We start from the raw sequence: 21,186 nt of genomic DNA on the forward strand, positions 1-21,186 counted from the left end.
TTGCTTGTTTTTGTGAGGTTTGTCAAAGATCAGATGGTTGTAGATGTATGGCATTGCCTCCGAGGCCTCTGTTCTGTTCCATTGTTCTATATCTCTGTTTTGGTACCAGTACCATGCTGTTTTGATTACTGTAGCCTTGTAGTATAGTTTGAAGTCCAGGAATGTGATGCCTCCAACTTTGTTCTTTTTGCTTAGAATTGACTTGGCTATGCGGGCTCTCTTTTGGTTCCATATGAAGTTTAAGGTGGTTTTTTTCTAGTTCCGTGAAGAAGATCATTGGCAGCTTGATGGGGATAACATTGAATCTTTAAATTATTTTGGGCACTGTGGCCATTTTCACAATATTGATTCTTCCTAACCATGAGCATGGAATGTTTCTCCATCTGTTTGTGTCCTCTCTTATTTCGTTGAGCAGTGATGTGTAGTTCTCCTTGAAGAGGTCCTTTACATTCCTTGTTAGTTGTTGTCCTAGGTATTTTATTCTCTTGGTAGCAATTGTGAATGGCAGTTTGTTCTTGATTTGGCTCTTTTTAAGTCTGTTATTGGTGTATAGGAATGCTTGTGAGTTTTGCACATTGATTTTGTATCCTGAGACTTTGCTGAAGGTACTTATCAGTTTCAGGAGATTTTGGGCTGAGATGATGGGGTCTTCTAAATATACAATCATGTCGTCTGCAAATAGAGACAATTTGACTTCCTCCTTTCCTATTTGAATACCCTTTATTTCTTTTTCTTGCCTGATTGCTCTGGCTAGAACTTCCAATACTATATTGAATAGGAGTGGTGAGAGAGGGCATCCTTGCCTATTGCCAGATTTCAAAGGTAATGCTTCCAGTGTTTGCCAATTCAGTATGATATTGGCTATGTGTGGTTTGTTGTAAATAACTTATTATTTTGAGATATGTTCCACTAATACCTAATTGATTGAGGGTATTTAGCACAAAGGGCTGTTGAATTTTGTCAAAGGCCTTCTCTACATCGAGATAATCATGTGGTTTTTGTCTTTGGTTTTGTTTATGTGGTGAATTACGTTTATAGACTTGCATATGTTGAACCAGCCTTGCATCCCCGGGATGAAGCCTACTTGATCAGGGTGGATAAGCTTTTTGATGTGCTGTTGCAATCGGCTTGTCAGTATTTTATTGAAGATTTTTGCATCGATATTCATCATGGATATTGGCGTAAAATTTTCTTTTTAGTTGTATCTATGTCAGGTTTTGGTATCAGGATGATGATGTTCTCATAAAATGAGTTAGGAAGGATTCCTTCTTTTTCTATTGTTTGGAATAATTTCAGAAGGAATGGTACCAGTTCCTCTGTGTACATCTGGTAGAATTGGGCTGTGAACCTGGCTGGACCTGGGCTTTTTTTGGGTGGTAAGCTCTTAATTGCTGCCTCAACTTCTGCCCTTGTTATTGGTCTATTCAGGGTTTCGGCTTCTTCCTGGTTTAGTCTTGGGAGGATGCAAGTGTCCAGGAATTTATCCATTTCTTCCAGGTTTACTAGTTTATGTGCATAGGGTTGTTCGTAATAATCTCTGATGATGGTTTGTATTTCTGTGGAATCTGTGGTGATATCCCCTTTATCACTTTTTATTGCATCTATTTGATTATTCTGTCTTTTCTTTTTTATTAATCTGGCTAGTAGTCTATTTTGTTGATCTTTTCGAAAAACCAGCTCCTGAATTTATTGATTTTTTTTTAAGGGCTTTTTGTGTCTCTATCTCCTTCAGTTCTGCTCTGATCTTAGTTATTTCTTGTCTTCTGCTAGGTTTTGAGGCTTTTTGATCTTGCTCTTCTAGCTCTTTCCATTTTGATGATAGGTTGTCGATTTTAGATCTCTCCTTGCTTCTCATGTGGGCATTTATTGCTTATATATTTTCCTCTAGACACTGCTTTAAATGTGTCCCAGAGATTCTGGTATGTTATGTCTTCGTTCTCGTTTGTTTGGAAGAACATTGTTATTTCTGCCTTTGTTTCATTGTTTATCCAGTCAACATTCAGGAGCCAGTTGTTCAGTTTCCATGAAGCTGTATGGTTCTGAGTTAGTTTCTGAATTCTGAGTTCTAACTTGATTGCACTGTGGTTTGAGAGACTGTTATGATTTCCATTCTTTTGTATTTGCTGAGGACTGATTTACTTCCAATTATGTGATCAGTTCTAGAGTAGATGTGATGTGATACTGAGAAGAGTGTATATTCTGTAGATTTGGGGTGGAGAGTTCTGTAAATGTCTATTAGGTTTGCTTGTTTCAGGTCTGAGTTCAGGTCCTGGATATCCTTGTTAATTTTCTGTCTGGTTGATCTGTCTAATATTGACAATGGGGTGTTAAAGTCTCCCACTATAATTGTGTGGGAGTCTAAGTCTCTTTGTAAGTCATTAAGAACTTGCTTTATGTATCTGGGTGCTCCTGTATTGGGTGCGTATATATTTAGGATCGTTAGCTCTTCTTGTTGCATTGATCCTTTTACCATTATGTAATGTCCTTCTTTGTCTCTTTTGATCTTTGTTGCTTTAAAGTCTAACTTATCAGAGATGAGAATTGCAACTCCTGCTTTTGTTTGCTCTCCATTTGCTTGGTAAATCTTCCTCCATCGTTTTATTTTGAGCCTTTGTGTATCCTTGCTTGTGAGATGGGTTTCCTGGATACAGCACACTGATGGGTTTTGGCTTTTTCTCCAATTTGCCAGTCTGTGTTTTTTGATTGGGGCATTTAGCCCATTTACATTTAGGGTTAATATTGTTATGTGTGAATTTGATCCTGCCATTTTGATGCTAGCTGTCTGTTTTTCCTGTTAGTTGATGCAGTTTCTTCATTGTGTTCATGCTCTTTACCATTTGGTATGTTTTTGGAGTGGCTGGTACTGGTTCCTTTCTATGTGTAGTGCCTCTTTCAGGAGCTCTACATAAAGCAGGCCTAATGGTGATGAAATCTCTGAGTACTTGCTTGTTCGCAAAGCATTTTATTTTTCCTTCACTTATGAAGCTTAGTTTGGCTGGATATGAAATTCTGGGTTGAAAGTTCTTTTCATTAAGGCTGTTGAATATTGGCCCCCCACTCTCTTCTGGCTTGTAAGGTTTTTGCTGAGAGATCTGCTGTGAGTCTGATGGGCCTCCCTTTGTGGGTAACCTGACCTTTCTCTTTGGCTGCCCTTAACATTTTCTCCTTCATTTCAACCCTGGTGAATCTGATGATTATGTGCCTTGGAGTTGCTCTTCTTGAGGAATATCTTTGTGGTGTTCTCTGTATTTCCTGGACTTGAATATTGGCCTGCCTTGCTAGGTTGGGGAAGTTTTCCTGGATAATATCCTGAAGAGTATTTTCCACCTTGGATTCATTCTCTCCATCACATTCAGGTACACCTATGAAACGTAGATTAGGTCTTTTCACATAGTCCCATATTTCTTGGAGACTTTGTTCATTCCTATTTACCCTTTTTTCTCTAATCTTTCCTTCTCATTTTAGTTCATTGAATTGATCTTCGACCTCTGATATCCTTTCTTCTGCTTGGTCAATTCAGCTGTTGAAACTTGTGTATGCTTCGCAAAGTTCTGATGTTGTGTTTTTCAGCTCCATCAGTTCACTTATATTCCTCTCTAAGTTGTTTATTCTCGTTAGCATTACGTCAAGTCTTTTTTCAAGGTTCTTAGTTTCTTTGCATTGGGTTAGAACATGTTCTTTTAGCTCAGCGGTTTCTTATTACCCACTTTCTGAAGCCTGTTTCTGTCGATTCATCACACTCATTCTCCATCCAGCCTTGTTCCCTTGCTGGTGAGGAGTTGTGATCCCTTGTAGGAGGGAAGCGTTCCGGTTTTGGGTGTTTTCATTCTTTTTGTGCTGGTTTCTTCCCATCTTTGTGGATTTATCCACCTGTCGTCTTTGTAGTTGTTGGCTTTCAGACTGGGTCTCTGAGTGGACATCCAGTTTATTAATGATGAAGTTTTTCTTTCTGTTTCTTAGTTTTCCTTCTAACATTCAGGCCCCTCTGTTGTAGGACTGCTGAGGTCCACTCCAGGCCCTGCTTGCCTGGGGATCATCTGCAGCGGCCTCCGTGCTTTCCTTGGGAGCTGCAACCCTGAGCTGCTCCTAATTGGGTATCTTCGGAAGAGATTTTATTTTAAAGACAGGGTCTCAGTCTGTTGCCCAGGTTGTAGTGCAGTGGCGCGATCCCAACTCACTGCAGCCTCCACCTTTTGGGCTCAATGCAATCTGCCCACCTTAGCCTCCTGGGTAGCTGGGACTGTAGTCGTGCACCCCAGTGCCTGGCTAACTTTGGTACTTTTTGTAAAGAAAGAGTTTCACCATGTTGCCCTGGGTGGTCTCAAACTTCTGGGCTCACATGATCCTAAAGTGCTTGGATTACAGGTGAGAGCCACCATGCCCAGCTAGGTATGGAAAAGATTTAAATAGAAGAACAATATATCAACAATTAATGCAAATATATGTAAAAATCTAGATGGAATAGCTAATTTTTAAGGAAACATTTATGACCAAAATTGACTTTAAAATAAATAAAAAATTTGAAAAAGCTGGTAGCTCTAAAACTGACTTTGTAAAATGTCTCATAAGGTATCATGCCCAGAAAATTTGAAGGTTATTTTATTGAGCCTTCAAAGAACAGGTTCGTTGTTTTTTGTTGTTGTTGTTGTTTGTTTTTTTTATTTTTATTTTTATTTTTTTTATTTTTGGACAGGATCTCTTTCTGTTGCTCATGCTGGAGTGTAGTGGCTCAAGCTCGATCATAGCTCACTGCGGCCTCAAACTCCTACACTCAAGCGGTCCTCCTGCTTCAGCCTCTAGAGTAGCTGGAACTGCAGGCTTGAGCCACCATGCCTGGCTTTTTTTTTTTTTTTTTTTTTTTTTTAAGTGGAGATGAGGTCTCTTTGCTTCCCAAGCTGGTCTAGTACATGTGGCCTCAAAAACAATCTCCTGATGTCAGTTTCCCAAAGTGCTGGGAATAGAAGCATGACCCACAATACTGGACTGTCCTTTTTGTCATGTGCTAACAATTTAGCCATTTTAGGAGCCAAGTGTAATCTTGATAACAAAACCTGAAAATGCCAAAAAGAGAACATTTTAGACCGTCCTCAAATCTTGAGTAGCAAATTGGTTATAGAAGTGTAGAGTTACAAAGTTAATATGCAGTAATAGACAGCTGGACGAATAGATTGGCATAGTTAACCCTGGAAAACCGGTAGCTCTGTGGACTCTTGGTGTGCTAATTGATGTTGTGTATTGTATCATTGTGGAGAAGATAGTCTCCCCAGTAAATAGTTTTGGGAATTTACTGAGTAAATGGGAACTCATGCTGTGGTTGCATATCCTTCCATTCATCAGGGACACTCCCAAAGTGCTTGGGTCCCAAAGTGCCTATGTGTACCCCAATGACTAAAACTTCTCCAAGTATGAACAGAGGACCTGTGGGGGCACCCAGAACTCTTTCAGAGGCTCATGATGTTCTCCGTTTTTCAACCAGTCATCTGTAGGAGGCTAGATTTTCTTCATAGTGCATTTGCATTATTTGTACACGGATAATTTATATGGAACAAAAAACATCACATCATGCATCACATTCCATGTTGTGAGAAATTGATATATTTGAAAGAGTGAAAATAGGTGTTGGCCATGATTTGGGGAATGGGATCTCATGCTTTGGTTGGGAGTATGTGTGCATCCTTCTTAGAGAGCAGCTTTGTAGGTTGGGCTCAGTGGCTCACGCCTGTAATCCCAGCACCTGGGGAGGCCAGGGCGTGCGGATCATGAGGTCAGGAGTTCGAGACCAGCCTGGTCAACATGGTGAAACCCCGTCTCTACTAAAAATACAAAAATTAGCTTGTGTGGTGGCATGTGCCTTTATTCCCAGCTACTCGGGAGGCTGAGGTGGGAGAATCTCTTGAACCTGGGAGGCAGAGGTTGCAGTGAGCCAAGACCACACCATTGCACTCCAGCCTGGGTGATAGAGTAAGATTCCGTCTCAAAAAATAAAAAAAAAGCAATTTGTAATCTCAAAGTTGACAATTTGCATATCCTTCCATTCATCAGGGGCACTCCCAAAGTGCTTGTGTGTACCCCAGTGATTAACACTTCTCCAAGTGTGAACAGAGGAGCTGTGGGCATGCCCAGAACTCTTTGAGAGGCTCATGATGTCCTCTATTTTTCAACCAGTCATCTGTGGGAGGATTTTCTTCATATAGTTCAAATAAAGCAACATATCCAAAAAATAGAATGCAGAAGCAAATATGAGAAGTTTATAACAGTGTCACTGTACCCAGTAGAAATTTGTTTTTGTTTTGGAAATACCATTTTTCATTAAAATATTTATGTTAACATGTAATGGTTGGGCATTTGTAAACAGATTATTCTTAAAAAATTGAATTTGAGGCAGGCGTGGTGGCTTACGCCTGTAATCCCAGTACTTTGGGAGGCCGAGGTGGGTGGATCACGAGATCATCCTGGCCAACATGGTGAAACCCTGTCCCTACTAAAAAATACAAAAATTAGCTGGACGTGGTAGTCCCAGGCTGAGGCAGGAGAATGGCTTTAACCCAGGAGGCAGAGATTGCAGTGAGCCGAGATTGCACCACTGCACTCCAGCCTGGTGCCTGACGACAGAGCAAGACTGTCTTAAAAAAAAAAAAAAAAATAGAATTTGAATGTGATAAATATAGGTAGGTATAGTTTCCCCACATAAACAAAAACTTTTCGGATCCCTCAGTTTTTTAAGAATGTGTGAAAGCATTTTAAGGCTAAAAGGCTTGACAACATAGCTTTAAAACATGTAAGTAAAGAGATTATATAAGTATGTTCACTGCGACCTTTATAATTAAGAAAAAGACTTGTAATCAGCATAATTCTTCATTAGTGGGAATGTGTTTAAAATGGGTTATTACTTTAGCATACCACATTAGTGAGAGTGCCCGGAGTAGAGGTCTGAGTTAACACGCGTAAGTTTGATTACAAAATCAAGTCACAAAATGATATCTTCTGCATAGCATTGTGTAATTGTGTATAGGTGTGTAAGTTTGGTAACTCACAAAACATTAATAGAGTATTGCCTCCTTATCCTCAGGGATACATTCCCAGGCCCCCAGTGGATGCCCGAAATCTTGGATAGTACAGAATTCATATGTACTATGTTTTTCCCTGTACATACATACCTGCAGGCGCAGTAAGAAATTAAAACTGTAATTATTAGTAAAGTGTTAGTAAGCAAAATCAGGGTGGCTGGAACATAAGCTCTGCAATACTGCAACATTTGATTTGGTAACTGAGGTGGCTACTAAATGACTAACAAAGCTGGACAAAGGGATGATTTACCCCTACGTCCAGAAGGAGCCTGATAGCGGGACACTTCATCATGCTACACATCATGGCGCTCAATTTCAAACTTAGGAATCCTTGATTTGTTACATTTTCTATTTAATATTTTTGGACTGCAGTTGCCATGGGAAGCTGAAACCCGGGAAAGGAAGAATATTAAGGCGAACTGCTGCATATGTTTTTTGTGAATATGTGCATGTGTAATTCTTGGGTAATGTATCCATTGTAACAGCATAGTGGGGAATGATAAGCTCACAATAGTGGTTTCTTTTGGGGAATGGGCTTAGGGAGATGGCCTCGTAAGGAAACTTAATCTGTGGATAATGATTTATTTTCTTAAGAAAAAGTAGCTATAAGAAGAATGTTAGAATATCTCAAAAGAATAGGAACCCCATTCTATATTATTGGATAACATTGGCACACCTAACGAAGTCAATTCCTTAGTTTTATCTAATGCCTTGTTCATCTTCATCTTTCTCCAATTAACCATAAAATATCCTTTAAAGCTGATTTTTCCATACTAGACTTGAGTTTTGCGTCATGGAGGGTATTGAATCTGGCTACTGTGTTTCTGAAGTCTCTTTTTAGTCTTTAAGAACTCAGCGTTTCGTGACATGGACTTGCTGAAGAGACTGGGAAGGGTATTCACAGAATGCCCCCCACCTTGTGGTTGTGGCTTTGCTTCCTTTTGGTTTCTTTTAATTTGCTCCTCTAAGCTACAATTCCTTTAAACTGGATGTGATATCTAAAGGTTTGATTAGATTTTGTTCTTGGAGGGGTTACCTCAGTGCTGGTTGTTCATACTGCATCACACCAAGAACCACATTGTGCATGTTCTTTCACTAACGATACAAAGATTACTGGCAGTTTTTTTCCTCTCCATTGTGAGTATGTCTTCCTTGGTGCTTTGAAAAGAGTCTAGTTATGTTACTTTTTTTTTTTAACGTTTCAATGTTCCCCCAACAATCATACATCTAACATAACAGTTGCTAATATTTCAATTATCAGTACCTTATGGGTTAAAATTCATGCTAATTCTTCCATTTCATTTGTAAGCCAGCTTTTCTCTGTTGAATTTTTCCTCATCACTGGGGCTATTTGGTAGCCGTGATACAGCTTAGTATTTTAAGATGAGATTTTTGTAAGAGTTTGGCTAATTGATTTGTCCCAGTAAGATCTTGAAGGAATAATATAATGATATGCTTTTATACATAGAAGAATAAATTAGCCAGGTGTGGTGGCTCACGCCTATAATCCCAGCACTTCCGGGGGGTGGAGGTGAGCCAATCCTTTGAGTCCAGGAGTTCGAGATCAGCCTGGGCAACATGGCGAAACCCCCTTTTCTACCAAAAATTATCTGGGTGTGGCAGCTACTCAGGAGGCTGAGGCAGGAACCTGAGGCTTGAACCTGGGAGGCAGAGGTTACAGCGAGCCAGGATCTCTCCACTGCACTCCAGCCTGCAACAACAAAAGTTATGGCTTAGTTGGATGATTGCTAAATATAAATAATATTTCTGGCCAGGCACAGTGGCTCATGCCTGTAATCCCAGCACTTTGGGAGGCTGAGGCAGCCGGATCATGAAGTCAAGAGATAGAGACCATCCTCACTAACATGGTGAAACACCGTCTCTCCTAAAAATACAAAAAAATTAGCCGGGCGTGGTGGTGCGTGCCTGTAGTCCCAGCTACTCAGGAAGCTGAGGCAGGAGAATTGCTTGAAACCAGAAAATGGAGGTTGCATTGAGCCGGATTGTGCCACTGCACTCCAGCCAAGCGATAGAGGGAGACTGTCTAAAATAATAATAATAATACTTTCTTTCTAAAGTACATTCAGGAATCTGGTTCTGTTTAATTTCCAGGCTGTACCCTCTGTTTTGTGTTAAAATTAGGCTGGTTTTTTTTCTCTCCTTACAGAATCTTCTGAAGAGGAGTCTGACGATGAAATAGCAGATAAGGATTCTGATGTGAGTGATTCATTCCCTGGTATATACATTGGCCTTTATATCCTCATGCTCTGAAGAATGAGGCCTTCATGAATGCTTTCCTTGTTGGTATTTCTACTAGGATAATTGGGATGAAGATGAGGAGGAGAATGAAAGTGAAAAAGATGAGGATGATGCTGAAGAGGAAGATGAGGATGCTGAAGGAAAAGATGAAGAAAATGGTGAGGACAGAGATAGAGCAAGTGAAAAAGAATTAAATGGAGATTCTGACTTAGATCCTGAAAATGAAAGCGAAGAAGAATGAAGACAGCAAAGCAAGCCAGTCAAACTATATAAACTCTGGCTCACCTTGCCCAGTGGTGAGGGTTGCCTCTGTGCCAGGATGCCAAGGACCGCTGCGCATTTCCAAATTCACAGCAGTGGATTCCACGCCACCTTACTGTCCTGAGCACCCCAGACTTAACTGTGTAAATAAGAGTGTTTCATTCAAATGTTAATAAACTTTACACAGTATATAGACACATTTTCTGCAATGTACTGACATCGGTGTCCAATATATGGTATATTTTTATAATATAATATCCTAGTAAGATTGGTTATATCAAGAATTGACTTACATGCAGATAAAGACCTTTCCCATAGGAGTTGAAGAACTGGACGGTTGTGTAGGAGTCAGCTCTTATCTCAGGTTGGTATCTTTCATCAAATCCAGATGCAAAGCAGCACTAGTGAAAATTTTTTTAATTTAGTACATTTAATTTGGTACATTTTCATAAAATACAAAGGGATAACTAAAAACCGGAGTAAAAATGATTGTATTTAAAAAAAAATCGTCAATATCTCTAGCTTCTCTATTAACTGTGATAATCTGATTTGAGTCAGATTGAATCTTTGAAGTGCTTCCCCAAAATAACCACTTATTTTTTAAGCTGTCATGTGAAGTATTTTTTTAAAACAAAAATTATGATAACTGAAAAACTAGAGAAGTAGCCATATTAAGGAGTTTTCTTGACCGCAGATTGCTTGTAAAGAATCATCAGTGTATAGATTAGAAGAGCTCATTACCTGTAACTTTTTAAAAAATTCAGTTATAGCTGCTTTTGAAGAGGTTTTCATTTTTATTTAAATTACTAATGGATCAAAGAACACTTGTTTATTTTTTTCTCTTTGGTTTTAGATATTAATGATGACCTTGCTGGAATTTTTTTCCAAAGAAAATATTTTTATAATTAAATAATTTAATGTTTTTCTTCCTTTTCATTACCTACTCTTGGCAGTGTTAGGGTATCTGTTTACCTTTAAAATGATAATATCACTTAAGATTTTTTATGTATGTATAAATAAGTATTTTGGTGTGCTACAAAAGCCTTTGCAAATTATCAGTTTTTTTTTTTTTTTTTTTTTTTTTTTTTTTTTTTTTTTTTTTTTTTTTTTTTTTTTTTTTGTTAAAGAATGAGCCGATACTGGCTTAGTGCTCACTAGGGGACATGCAGATGGAGGCTCACCTCTAAGAAAGAAAGGGCTGGGCAGATGGATCTATTTTTTCCCACCTGTGAATATGTAAAACAAAACCATTATCTTCGAGGGACTTTTTAATATCAGTGGCAGAACAGAAATTTGTGTGCTCAACTTAAGAGCCAGAGCCATATAAACATCTTGGGAAAGCAAGTTTGAACCAGCTACTGGTGTAATGTACAGTTTTGTCTATAAATGGAGCTGTTTATGGCAATTTAATACCATTTTCTTTGTAAAGTGAATAAATATTCATCTTTACCCAGTGCTTGTCTTGTGGTATATGTAGAGGAATACAGCCATATGTTTGGGCTTGGTGGTGTGAAGGTTTTTAAAAAGCAGTTTCACTCCCCTGGCATTAAATAGGTAAGTGCTTCCAAAGCTTGTGGATAACCTAGAATTTGCAATGAAGTGACGGAACCAAGACGTTTGTGTTAGTCTAGTGTCAGCTGTAGCTGGTTGATTCCTCATGCATTCCCACTTGGCTGGGTTGTGATTTCACAACCCAGGGCTGCAGTGGCAGTAAAGAAATAGGCACGTGCTGATCAGTTAAATCCTGTACTGGTAACTAACACCTGGCTTATGAGTATGATTTCCCTTATACCTGGCTCTACTTAAAGAAGTAATTGATGAGAACCATGTGGTAATTTCTAATTATTTTTTTGGTTTAGAAAAATTCAGAGTGAAATTAGACTTGTTACAAAAAGAATCTTGTATATTTAGAGTATTTCATTGTCTTTTTCCACTCCTAAACCATGCAACAAAGTTTGTGTGTTTTCTTTTTTGAGATTAATTTTTCTTCCCAACTTTTTATTGAAAAATTTTAGCCCTCCAACCATGATCAAGTCAATAATCATGTTGTAATTACATGTTATATTGCTGTAATAATTCACAATAGTCATTCTCATTGTGTATGTGTGTGTATTTTAACGTTTAAGTGAATTCACACAAATTAAGCCATGTTGTAGAATGTCCTACATTGTGGATCTGTCCAATTGTTTCCTTGTGATTAGATTCTAGCTTAAATACTTTTTGGCAGGAATCCTAAAAAGGTGGTGATATTTGACTTGAATTTGTAAAAGTGGATTCTTTGGGTGTAAATGAATATATGCATATGTTTTAATGTAAGTAGATGTCAGGGCTTCAGGTTTGGGGGGTTTGAAGCCATAGTACAATGGTTAATGCTTTGAGTGAGGCTCAGAAATTGGATCTTCATAATGAAAACATTGGGCGCATCTGAGGTTATAATTCCATTAGAGATTAGTGCCCAATATGCTACATTCATTTATTCAGCAAGTACTTATTGATTGCCTACTCTGTGTCAGGGATTATTTAGTAGCTTGATACGTAACCGCTGAACAGCAACAATGAAGGATATCTGCCTTTGAGAAGCTGACATCCCACCAGGGACATGAAGACCACAAACAGTGTATAAGTGAGTAAATGCTAACCTTTTTGGCACCAGGGACTGGTTTGGTCTGACAGTTTTACCACAGACCGGGTGGGGACGGGATGGTTTCAGGATGATTCAAGCACATTACATTTATTGTGTACTTCATTATTGTTACATTGTAATATATGATGAAATAATTGTACAGCTCACCATCAAGTAGAATCAGTGGGAGCCCTGAGCTTGGGTTCCTGCAACTACACGGTTCTTTCCATCTGGGTGGGATGGGAGACAGTGATAGATCATCAGGCATTAGAGTCTCATAAGGAGCACACAACCTAGATCCCTCTCAGTAGGGCCCTCCTATGAGAATCTAATGCTGCTGCTGATCTGATGGGAGGTGGTGCTCAGGCTGTAATGTGAGTGGGGAGCACCCTTGCTCACTGAGCCTCCACCCACCTGCTGTGCAACCCTGTTCCTAACAGGCCATGGACCTGTTTAGAAGATGGTAACTTACAGGTGGAATAGCAGATTAAGAAGGCTGGGAGTTAGGGTTGGGGAGTGCTGGTTGCAGAATTAAATATATGATCAGGGTAGGGCTTACTGAGAGGGAGAAATTTGAACACAGACTGGGAGGAGGTAAGAGTCAGTGAAGTAGGTATCTGGGGAAGAGAAATGAGCTTGAGTCTAAGGTCATCATGAGTCTAAGTCATCATCTTTCACCATGTGAAAGAAACAGAAGCAGTCCATGTGATGCATACAAAGGAGATTAAATCAGAAGGTAGCCAGCAGTCAGGTCATGTAGGGCCTTGAGGCCATTTTGTAGGGACTATCTTACGTTGACTGACAGTTTGAGCAGAACAATGACATGGTCTGCCTTCTGCATTAATAATTCAGTATCATCCTCGATGCTGCGTTGAGAAAGCACTGAAGGACAGTTTCTTGAGAGGCACAAACCAGTGGGGTGCTTTTAGAGCAATCCAGGGAACAGGTGATGGTGACTTGGGGCAGGGTCGTATTAATTGGAGTTGGGAAGGATTGGCTGGCTTGTGATATTTGGAAGTTAGAGCTGATGGGATTTCTTGTGAGATGTACAAGGAAGTGAGAAGGCAGGTATGATTCATAGGTGCTTTTTGCTAGGACCTGGATGCTGCTGTGGGTGGCGTGGGTTTGTGAGGGGAGATCAGGAACTGAGTTCTGGGCATGTTGAGTTCTATTTCTAGATGTCTATTAGGCATGCAGATACACACCCACGTAACTTGGGGGAGAGATTGGGATGGAGGTAGTAATTTGGTGTTGGCATGGGTGACATGAAAACTGTCAAAAGACCCAAGGGTGTGGTCTGAATAGAGCCCCCAGGCCTAGCCCTGGGCAGGAGCGGGGACCCCAAAGATCCCAAGAAAGAGTGACAGTGAGGTAGGAGAAACTGATATTTGTTCTTCAAATTTGAATTATGTTTCTTTCTTTTTTTTTTTTTTTTTTTTTTTTTTTTTTTTTTTTTTTTTTTTTTTTTTTTTTTTTTGTGGAGACGGTCTCGTTCTCACCCAGGCTGGAGTGTAGCGGCATGATCATGTGATTCTTCCACCTCTTATCTTCTTGAGTAGCTGGAACTAGAGGTGTCCAGTACCATGCCCAGCTAATTTTCATACTTATTTTATAGAGATTGGATTCTGCCATGTTGCTGGCAGAATCTTAAACTCTTAGGCTCAAGTGATCCTCCTGCCTTGGCCTCCCAAAGTGCTGGCTTGATGTGGTGGCTTAGGGGCAAGTCACCACGCCCGGCCAGATATGAATTCTTGCCATCCCTTAGTTGTAGTTTCTTTCAACTGTAATTGATATGATTACTAGTGAACCCACCCAGGCAGCAGTGGCTTTTACGATGCTCCTCCTGTGACCATTTGTGATCATGTCTTTGAAGGTAACTCAGGCATAAAATTAGATTTTCTTTTAATCTAGTGTAGTAGTCTTTGACTTTTGTGGCACCTCAGCACTGTCCTTATGCTGACAGAATTGTGCGGTGGGTCACAAAGCAGTGGCAGAATGAGAAGCGGCAGCAGTGTAACTGGATTAGCAGACATCGTTCAAACTGAGGAAGCCCGGCGTGGAAAAGCATGGGATGGGTGGCGCTGCATCACATGGTGCTGGCTGACTGGACGTGAGGGAACTGGGTTGGCTGTACTCATCTGTACTATAACTTGTGTTCATATATGTGTGAGTAATTTTTTTTTTTTTTTTGAGACAGAATCTTGCTCTGTCGCCAGACGAGTGCAGAGGCGCTATCTCAGCTCACTGCAACCTCCGCCTCCCGGGTTCACGTAATTCTCCTACCTCAGCCTCCTATGTAGCTGGGACTATAGCCGTGTGCTACCATGCCCAGCTAATTTTTGTATTTTTAGTAGAGACGGGGTTTCATCATGTTGGCCAGGATGGTTTCGAACTCCTAACCTTCTTATTCACCCACATCAGCCTCCCAAAGTGCTGCAGTTACAGGTATGAGCCACTGCGCCTAGCCATGTGTAGGTAATTTTTAATGTAAAAATATTTCTGAGAAAAATAAATAGGTAGGCGTGATGGCACATGCCTGTGGTCTCAGAACAATTATAAGTCATTGTGTAGAAAGTAGTGCAAAAGGAAGTTTGCCTGGATGTTGTATGAAAAATCCAAATGTTGAAAATTACCGCATTAAAAATGGCCTGGCATATCCTAGGTAATGATGGCTCACAGGGAGAGGAAATACGCCACTGGGGTGCTAAAGTTAGAAAAGGCTTTTAGAGGGAAATAAAAACTAGGTAATGAAAACATTTTGCCCTGGGCTTGCCCATGGCCCTGTTGTAGTTTAATGTGTTTGAGATTCTGCCTCAACCTAGAGCTGTCCAGAAAGTTCAACAGAGAGACTGGAAGCAGCTCTGAGGTCGGAGAGAGGACTCAGCAGCTCCCTTAGTGGGTCCTGTGTGATCATCATGTTCCAAAGCTGAGCCAAAGCTTTGCAGGTTCAGACACTTAAAACTTTGTTCTTATCTCTGAAGCTGTTGCAATTTCACAGTCGAATCACTAACCAGGCTTCCAAGAGAAATTATGTTTGTATGTTGTATTTATTTGTGACAAGTAACATTCCTCTCAGTGGAGCAGAATGTTCCCGTTGGGTGGTGACCCTTCTTTGTACTCAGGAGAGTCACATAATAAACTGGTTTCATAATTGGAATATTGTGCTTGGATCAGAGTATGAATGGAATTGGAGTAAGAGAAATGAACCGGGTGTCCTTCGTAGCTGGTGGTGTGGACGAAGCCCGGCCTGTCTGTACTGACAGGGTTGGAGTTCTTGGCTTTGTGATGTGTTGTGCTAGATCCTCTTCCTTCATGCTGACACCCTCCTTTGGTTACCAGGAATTGTTAACAAGCAGCTGACTGGCTGGAATTTGCATGCTTTGAGTCTCCTCAGGCACCCACTGAGGTTTGCTGGTTAGGGTGCTTTCTCATAATTCAGAGATCGCTTGCTGGTGAGCATGGGCTCTGCAGCGATGTGGTTACACCTAAAAGACAAACTGGGTAGATTCAGCCAGACTTTGACCTTGTTAATTAATGACTCAACCTCGACAAAGGCCTCTCCCTTTTTTTTTTGTGGCACGATATACCTAACATTTACCATATTAATCAGCTTTAGGTGTACAGTTCTGTGTCATGAAGTATAGTCACATTGTTGTGCAACTGGCAGTCTCTCTTGGTGACTTGTGGTTTGATGAGACATAAGAAATAAATGGAGGGCTGGCTGGGCAAGGTGGCTCGCACCTGTCATCCCAGCACTTTGGGAGGCTGAGGTGGGCAGATCACGAGGTCAGGAGTTCGAGACCAGCCTGACCAACATGGTGAAGCCTCCGTCTCTACTAACAATACAAAAGTTAGCCGAGTGTGGTGGCACGCACCTGTAATCCTAGCTACTCAGAAGGTTGAGGCAGGAGAATCGCTTGAACCTGGGAGGCAGAGGTTGCAGTGAGCTGAGAATGCGCCACTATACTCCAGCCTGGGCAACAGAATGAGACCGTCTCAAAAAAAAAAAAGGGGGCAGACCGGAATGCAAGTCAGTCTGTTGTGAGAAGAGATTACTTTGAGGTCCAGAAGCTGAGTGCTAGTTTTGGATCCATAACACGACGTGGCAGTGAGAACTGTTCTTTTTTCTGGAGTGTGACAGGAGAGGAACAGCAGTGCCACCTGTCTTGTGGATGCTGCAAGAACCACACGGAGCAGCCCTGAGGGTACACGTTGGACATCAGAGTGCAGTGCCTGGCTAAGGGATTGTTTCTAGAGCAGTTAATTATTAAATGTTTTCCCAGTATGGGAAGGGAAAATGGGGTGGGGGAGTAAGTTCTAATGGAAATTTCTTTTTGTCTTTGGCATTAATCAAGAAATGCAGACACAGCCTTATGGGTGGACATAGTTCCCCTTTCCAAAGGTGAAAAAGGGAACGTCATAAAATCTTTTTAAAAAATAAGATTTAAAAAAATACATTGTTTTGAAAGCCAGCGACACGTTCATAGAGGAAATTTTGGAAAATACTAAAAGATATAAAGAAGGAAAATAAAATCATAGATTACTATAATGTTTTGGTGTGTCTCCTTTTAATTTTTCTCTGCATGAATATACATGTTTTTCTTAGGAAATTGGAATCTATATTTTATCTCTTACACAATATCCATTGTCGATTATCCTTTGAAATAATGTTTGCGGTTCTCACTGTTCCACCCACGTTATACTTTAACTGTTCCCATGTTTTAATTTGTTGTAAGTAATGCTAGAGGGAACATTCTTAGACATATTTTGTATTTTTCTTAAAATGTATCCTTATGAGATATTTCTAGGAGTAGCGTTTCTGAGAAAAATAACATACATACTCCCTTAAGACTTAAGAGATAGACCAAAATCCCTTTCCAGAAAGGTTCTATCAATTTTGGGCTCCATAAGCAGTGTTTTTATTTCCATTTCATCATGACTCTCAGTTTACTTTTTAAAATGTTCATTGCCATTTGTATTTCTTTATTATATTGTGGGTTTAGATCCTTGTCCATGCTTAAAAAGGCATTGTCCTATTTACCTATAAAGTATTTTTATAAAAGAGAATCATTCCTTTCCAAACAAGTGCTGCAAATATTTTTCATGGGTTGCCTTTTCATTTTTTTGATTCTTTCTCTCTCCCTGTTTCTCTTTCTTTCTCTCTTCCTTTCCTCCTCTCTTCCTTCTTTCTCTTCCTTCCCTTCCTTCCTTTCCCTTCCTTTCCTTTCTTTCTTCTTTCCTCTTTTGAGACAGAATCTCACTCTGTACCCAGGCAGGAGTGCAGTAGGGCCACTGCAGCTCATTGCAGCCTCTGCCTCCCGGGTTTGAGCAATTCTGCTGGGATTATAGGCGCGTGCCACCACACCTGGCTAATTTTTGTATTTTTAGTAGAGATGGGGTTTCACTATATTGGTCAGGCTGGTCATGAACTGACCTCAAGTGATCCTCCCGCCTTGGCCTCCCAAAGTGCTGGGATTACAGGTGTGAGTCACTGCACCCAGCCGATACTAGTTTTCTTTAACCTTTATTTTTAAGCTTAAAAAACTTTCCTTTTCTGAAAGTAGGCAGGTTATTTCTTGCATTTTGTTCTAGTCTCTCTCGTTATCTCTCTCTATATGTATTTTTATATATTTTTTTAAATTTATTTATTTTACTTTAGGTGCATACTATATCTGGCATTTCTCCCCATGTTATCCCTCCCCACCATCCTCTCCTCCCCACCCCCCATTGTCTCTCCCCTACCCCCCCCAACTGTCCCCTGTGTGTGATGCTCCTCTCCCTGAGTTCACGTGTTCTCGTTGTTCAACACTCACCTATGAGTGAGAACATAGAGTGCTTGGCTTTCTGTTCCTGGGTCAGTTTGCTGAGAATGATGGTTTCCAGATACACTTCAGTAAATTGTGACTTTTCAGTGCATTGTGACATCATTAAATTGGGTTGCAGCCACCACTTTTTAAAGAAGAAAATGTAATTAGAGCATACCAGTGCATTGCATATACTTAAGACAGTAACTTGTTTTAGGGGCATGCAATGTTAAATGTGTTCTTGTGTTAAGACAGTTGGAAGCTGCTTCTCTGATCTACATGGAGTTCTTTTCAGTGTGGCTGAGATGAGGCTCTAACTTGGATTCCCACACACTCCCAGCCCGTTTTCTGCACACCGGAATTCTCTTCCCATCCTATACATGTGCGCTTGCTTTAGCATGGTAGGATCCTACTCTGCTTCAGCACTGTCCATTCCATTCCATTGTTCTCTCTTTTGACAGTACATTATTAACTTTGGGGGCTTTAGAATTTATTTTTATTGTTGGTGTCTTTATACCTCTTTGAAATATTTTCCTAAATATCTATGCCTTTCCATTCTCCCGCTTTGCTAAGTAAAGATTATTTGGTTGTAAGAAACAAAAATTAGGGCAGTTTAAGCAAAACAAGTGTAATTATTTCAAAGAATTGTCAGGGTACACAGAGAGCTTGGCTGCAGGGAGGGATTACAGGAGGCAGGCAGTCTTTTTTTTTTTTTTTTTTTTTTGGGGGTTGTCTGGAACTGTTGCCTGGGCTGGAGTGTAATGGCGCAATCTTGGCTTACTGCAGCCTCCACCTCCTGGGTTCAAGTAATTCTCCTGCCTTAGCCTCCTCAGTAGTTGTGATTACAGGTGCCCACAACCACGCCCAGCTAATTTTTTGCATTTTTAGTAGAGATGGGGTTTTGCTATGTTGGCCAGGCTGGTCTCGAACTCCTGACCTCGTGATCTGCCCACCTCGGCTTCCAAAGTGCTGTGTGGTCTCTTAACTGCTGCCTTAGAGTTCGTGCTGTCATTTGGTTGCCTGACTGCTCCTGAGGTTATGATGTTATCATCCAGCCACTTTCCAGTTCTTAGGAGAGCTGGGCATTCTCTGCTCTTTTAGATCCACCCCTTTCCCCCTCACCGTTCTCCATCTGCTCTGTGCCCTTGAGGCTGAGTTCCACTGATGGCATCAGCTCAACTCCCTTGCTGAGACTGGAGGGTTGGAGGCCATGCGGTCAGAGTCCACATTCCCTCGCTGAGCTCTGCCAGGCTGTGGTTTGGTGGGGGCTGCCCTGGTCCTCTGCCTGTGCCCTTCACTCGGCCTGGAAGTCCAGTGACAATTTCCTTCTGTTGGTCCCTTTCTGCATGTCCTGAATGCCTCACCCTTCCCCCACCCCACCCTGTAGTCTCCCTTAACTCTACTCACCCTTTTAAGTACTGCAGTCCCTTTACACAAATCTTAGCCCTGCTTAAAAGTGTTTGTTTCCTGCTGGAACCTGAGGCAGTCCACATTCCCAGTTCCTGGGGGAGACATCTGATTGGCTGCATTTTGTTCAGGTGTCCATCCTAGTCCAATCACCCCGCCTGGGCTGGGTTCACACCGCACTGGTGACTTCCAGGAGCCTTGTCAGGAGGGCAGTCTTTATGCCAGAAGTCTGGTGCATCGGGAACTGAGCTGGCATCTGCCTCACAGATTGCTGTTAACATTTAAAAAACACACTTAAAGTTGTAAAATACGAAATCTACCATTTTAACCCTTTAAAAAAGTACACGGTTCAGTGGCAGTGAGTACATTTACGTTGTGTATTGACACAGTCATCTCCAGAACTTTCTCATCCTCCCACACTGAAACTCCTTATCCATTAAATGATAACTCTCCCTCCAGTCCCCGCAACCACCGTTCTGCTTTCCTGCTCCATGACTGACTATTCTAGGAAGCGCATTAAAAAATACATATTAATTAGACAAGTAATATAGAAGTACATTCTTTTTTTTTTTTTTTTGAGACATTGTTTCACTCTCTCACCCAGGCTGGAGTGTAATGGCCTGGTCTTGGCTCACTGCAAACTCCACCTCCTGGGTTCAAGCAATTCTGCCTCAGCCTCCCAAGTAGCTGGGATTACAGGCATGCACCACCATGTCTGGCTAATTTTGTATTTTTAGTAGAGATGGGGCTTCTCCATGTTGGTTAGGCTGGTCTCGACCTCCTGCCCTCAGGTGATCTGCCCGCCTCAACCTCTCAAAGTGCTGAGATTACAGGTGTGAGCCACCACGCCCGGCCAGAAATACATTCTTGTAAAAAAAAAATGCAAACACAACACCTAAGGCTGGAGTAACTTTGCCCGTCACCTGGGCTCTCCTTCCGGCTTAGTGATTATATGCAGAGGCTACTGCTGTTATTTTAGAGTTTTGGACTCCAAATCTTTTCTGTGAATCTGTATATATACAGATGCACTCTCAGAAAATAAGTGATTTCTTTCCCCCATAAATAGTATACTGTAGGTAGTGTTCTGGGACTTGAGCTTGCTTTTATTTATTTATTTTTAAATTTATTTTACTTTAGGTGCTTACTATATCTGGCATTTCTCCCCATGTTACCCCTCCCCACCATCCCCTCCCTCCCCATCCCCCCCCAACTGTCCCCTGTGTGTGATCCTCCTCTCCCTGAGTCCACGTGTTCTCATTGTTCAACACCCACCTATGAGTGAGAACATACGGTGCTTGGCTTTCTGTTCTTGGGTCAGTTTGCTGAGAATGATTGTTTCCAGATTCATCCAAGTCCCTACAAAGGACACAAACTCATTATTTTTTATGGCTGTGTAGTATTCCATGGTGTATATGTGCCACATTTTCTCTGTCCAGTCTGTCATTGATGGGCATTTGGGTTGGTTCCAGGTCTTTGCTATTGTACACAGGGCTGCAACGAACATATGTGTGCATGTGTCTTTATAGTAGAATGATTTATAGTTCTTTGGGTATATACCCAATAGTGGGATTGCTGGGTCAAATGGAATTTCTATTTCTAGGTCCTTGAGAAATCGCCACACTGCTTTTATTTTTTAAACCCAATATATTTTGGAGGACTTTCCAAATTAATGACATGGGACAACGTCCCGCAGCAGGATCAGCAGGCGGGCTGGTTAAAACACAGATTCCTTTGCCTTACCCTGGAGTTTCTCATTCAACAGGAA

The 21,186-nt window shown here is 41.0% G+C and overlaps 1 protein-coding gene across 1 annotated transcript in view; it reads left to right on the forward strand.

Annotated features, from left to right (window-relative positions):
• Positions 1 to 10,669, forward strand: part of WDR43 (WD repeat domain 43) — a 61,816-nt gene extending 51,147 nt beyond the window's left edge. Inside the window, exons 17-18 of the mRNA XM_017545656.2 lie at positions 9,235 to 9,284; positions 9,385 to 10,669. Coding sequence (XP_017401145.1) covers positions 9,235 to 9,284; positions 9,385 to 9,567 — 233 coding nt within the window. The 3' untranslated portion in view covers positions 9,568 to 10,669. The remainder of the gene's footprint in view (positions 1 to 9,234; positions 9,285 to 9,384) is intronic.
• Positions 10,670 to 21,186: the final 10,517 nt, after the last annotated feature.

Source organism: Cebus imitator, unplaced genomic scaffold (assembly GCF_001604975.1).
Source record: "Cebus imitator isolate Cc_AM_T3 unplaced genomic scaffold, Cebus_imitator-1.0 Scaffold180, whole genome shotgun sequence".
In the NCBI taxonomy this organism is placed as follows: domain Eukaryota; kingdom Metazoa; phylum Chordata; class Mammalia; order Primates; family Cebidae; genus Cebus; species Cebus imitator.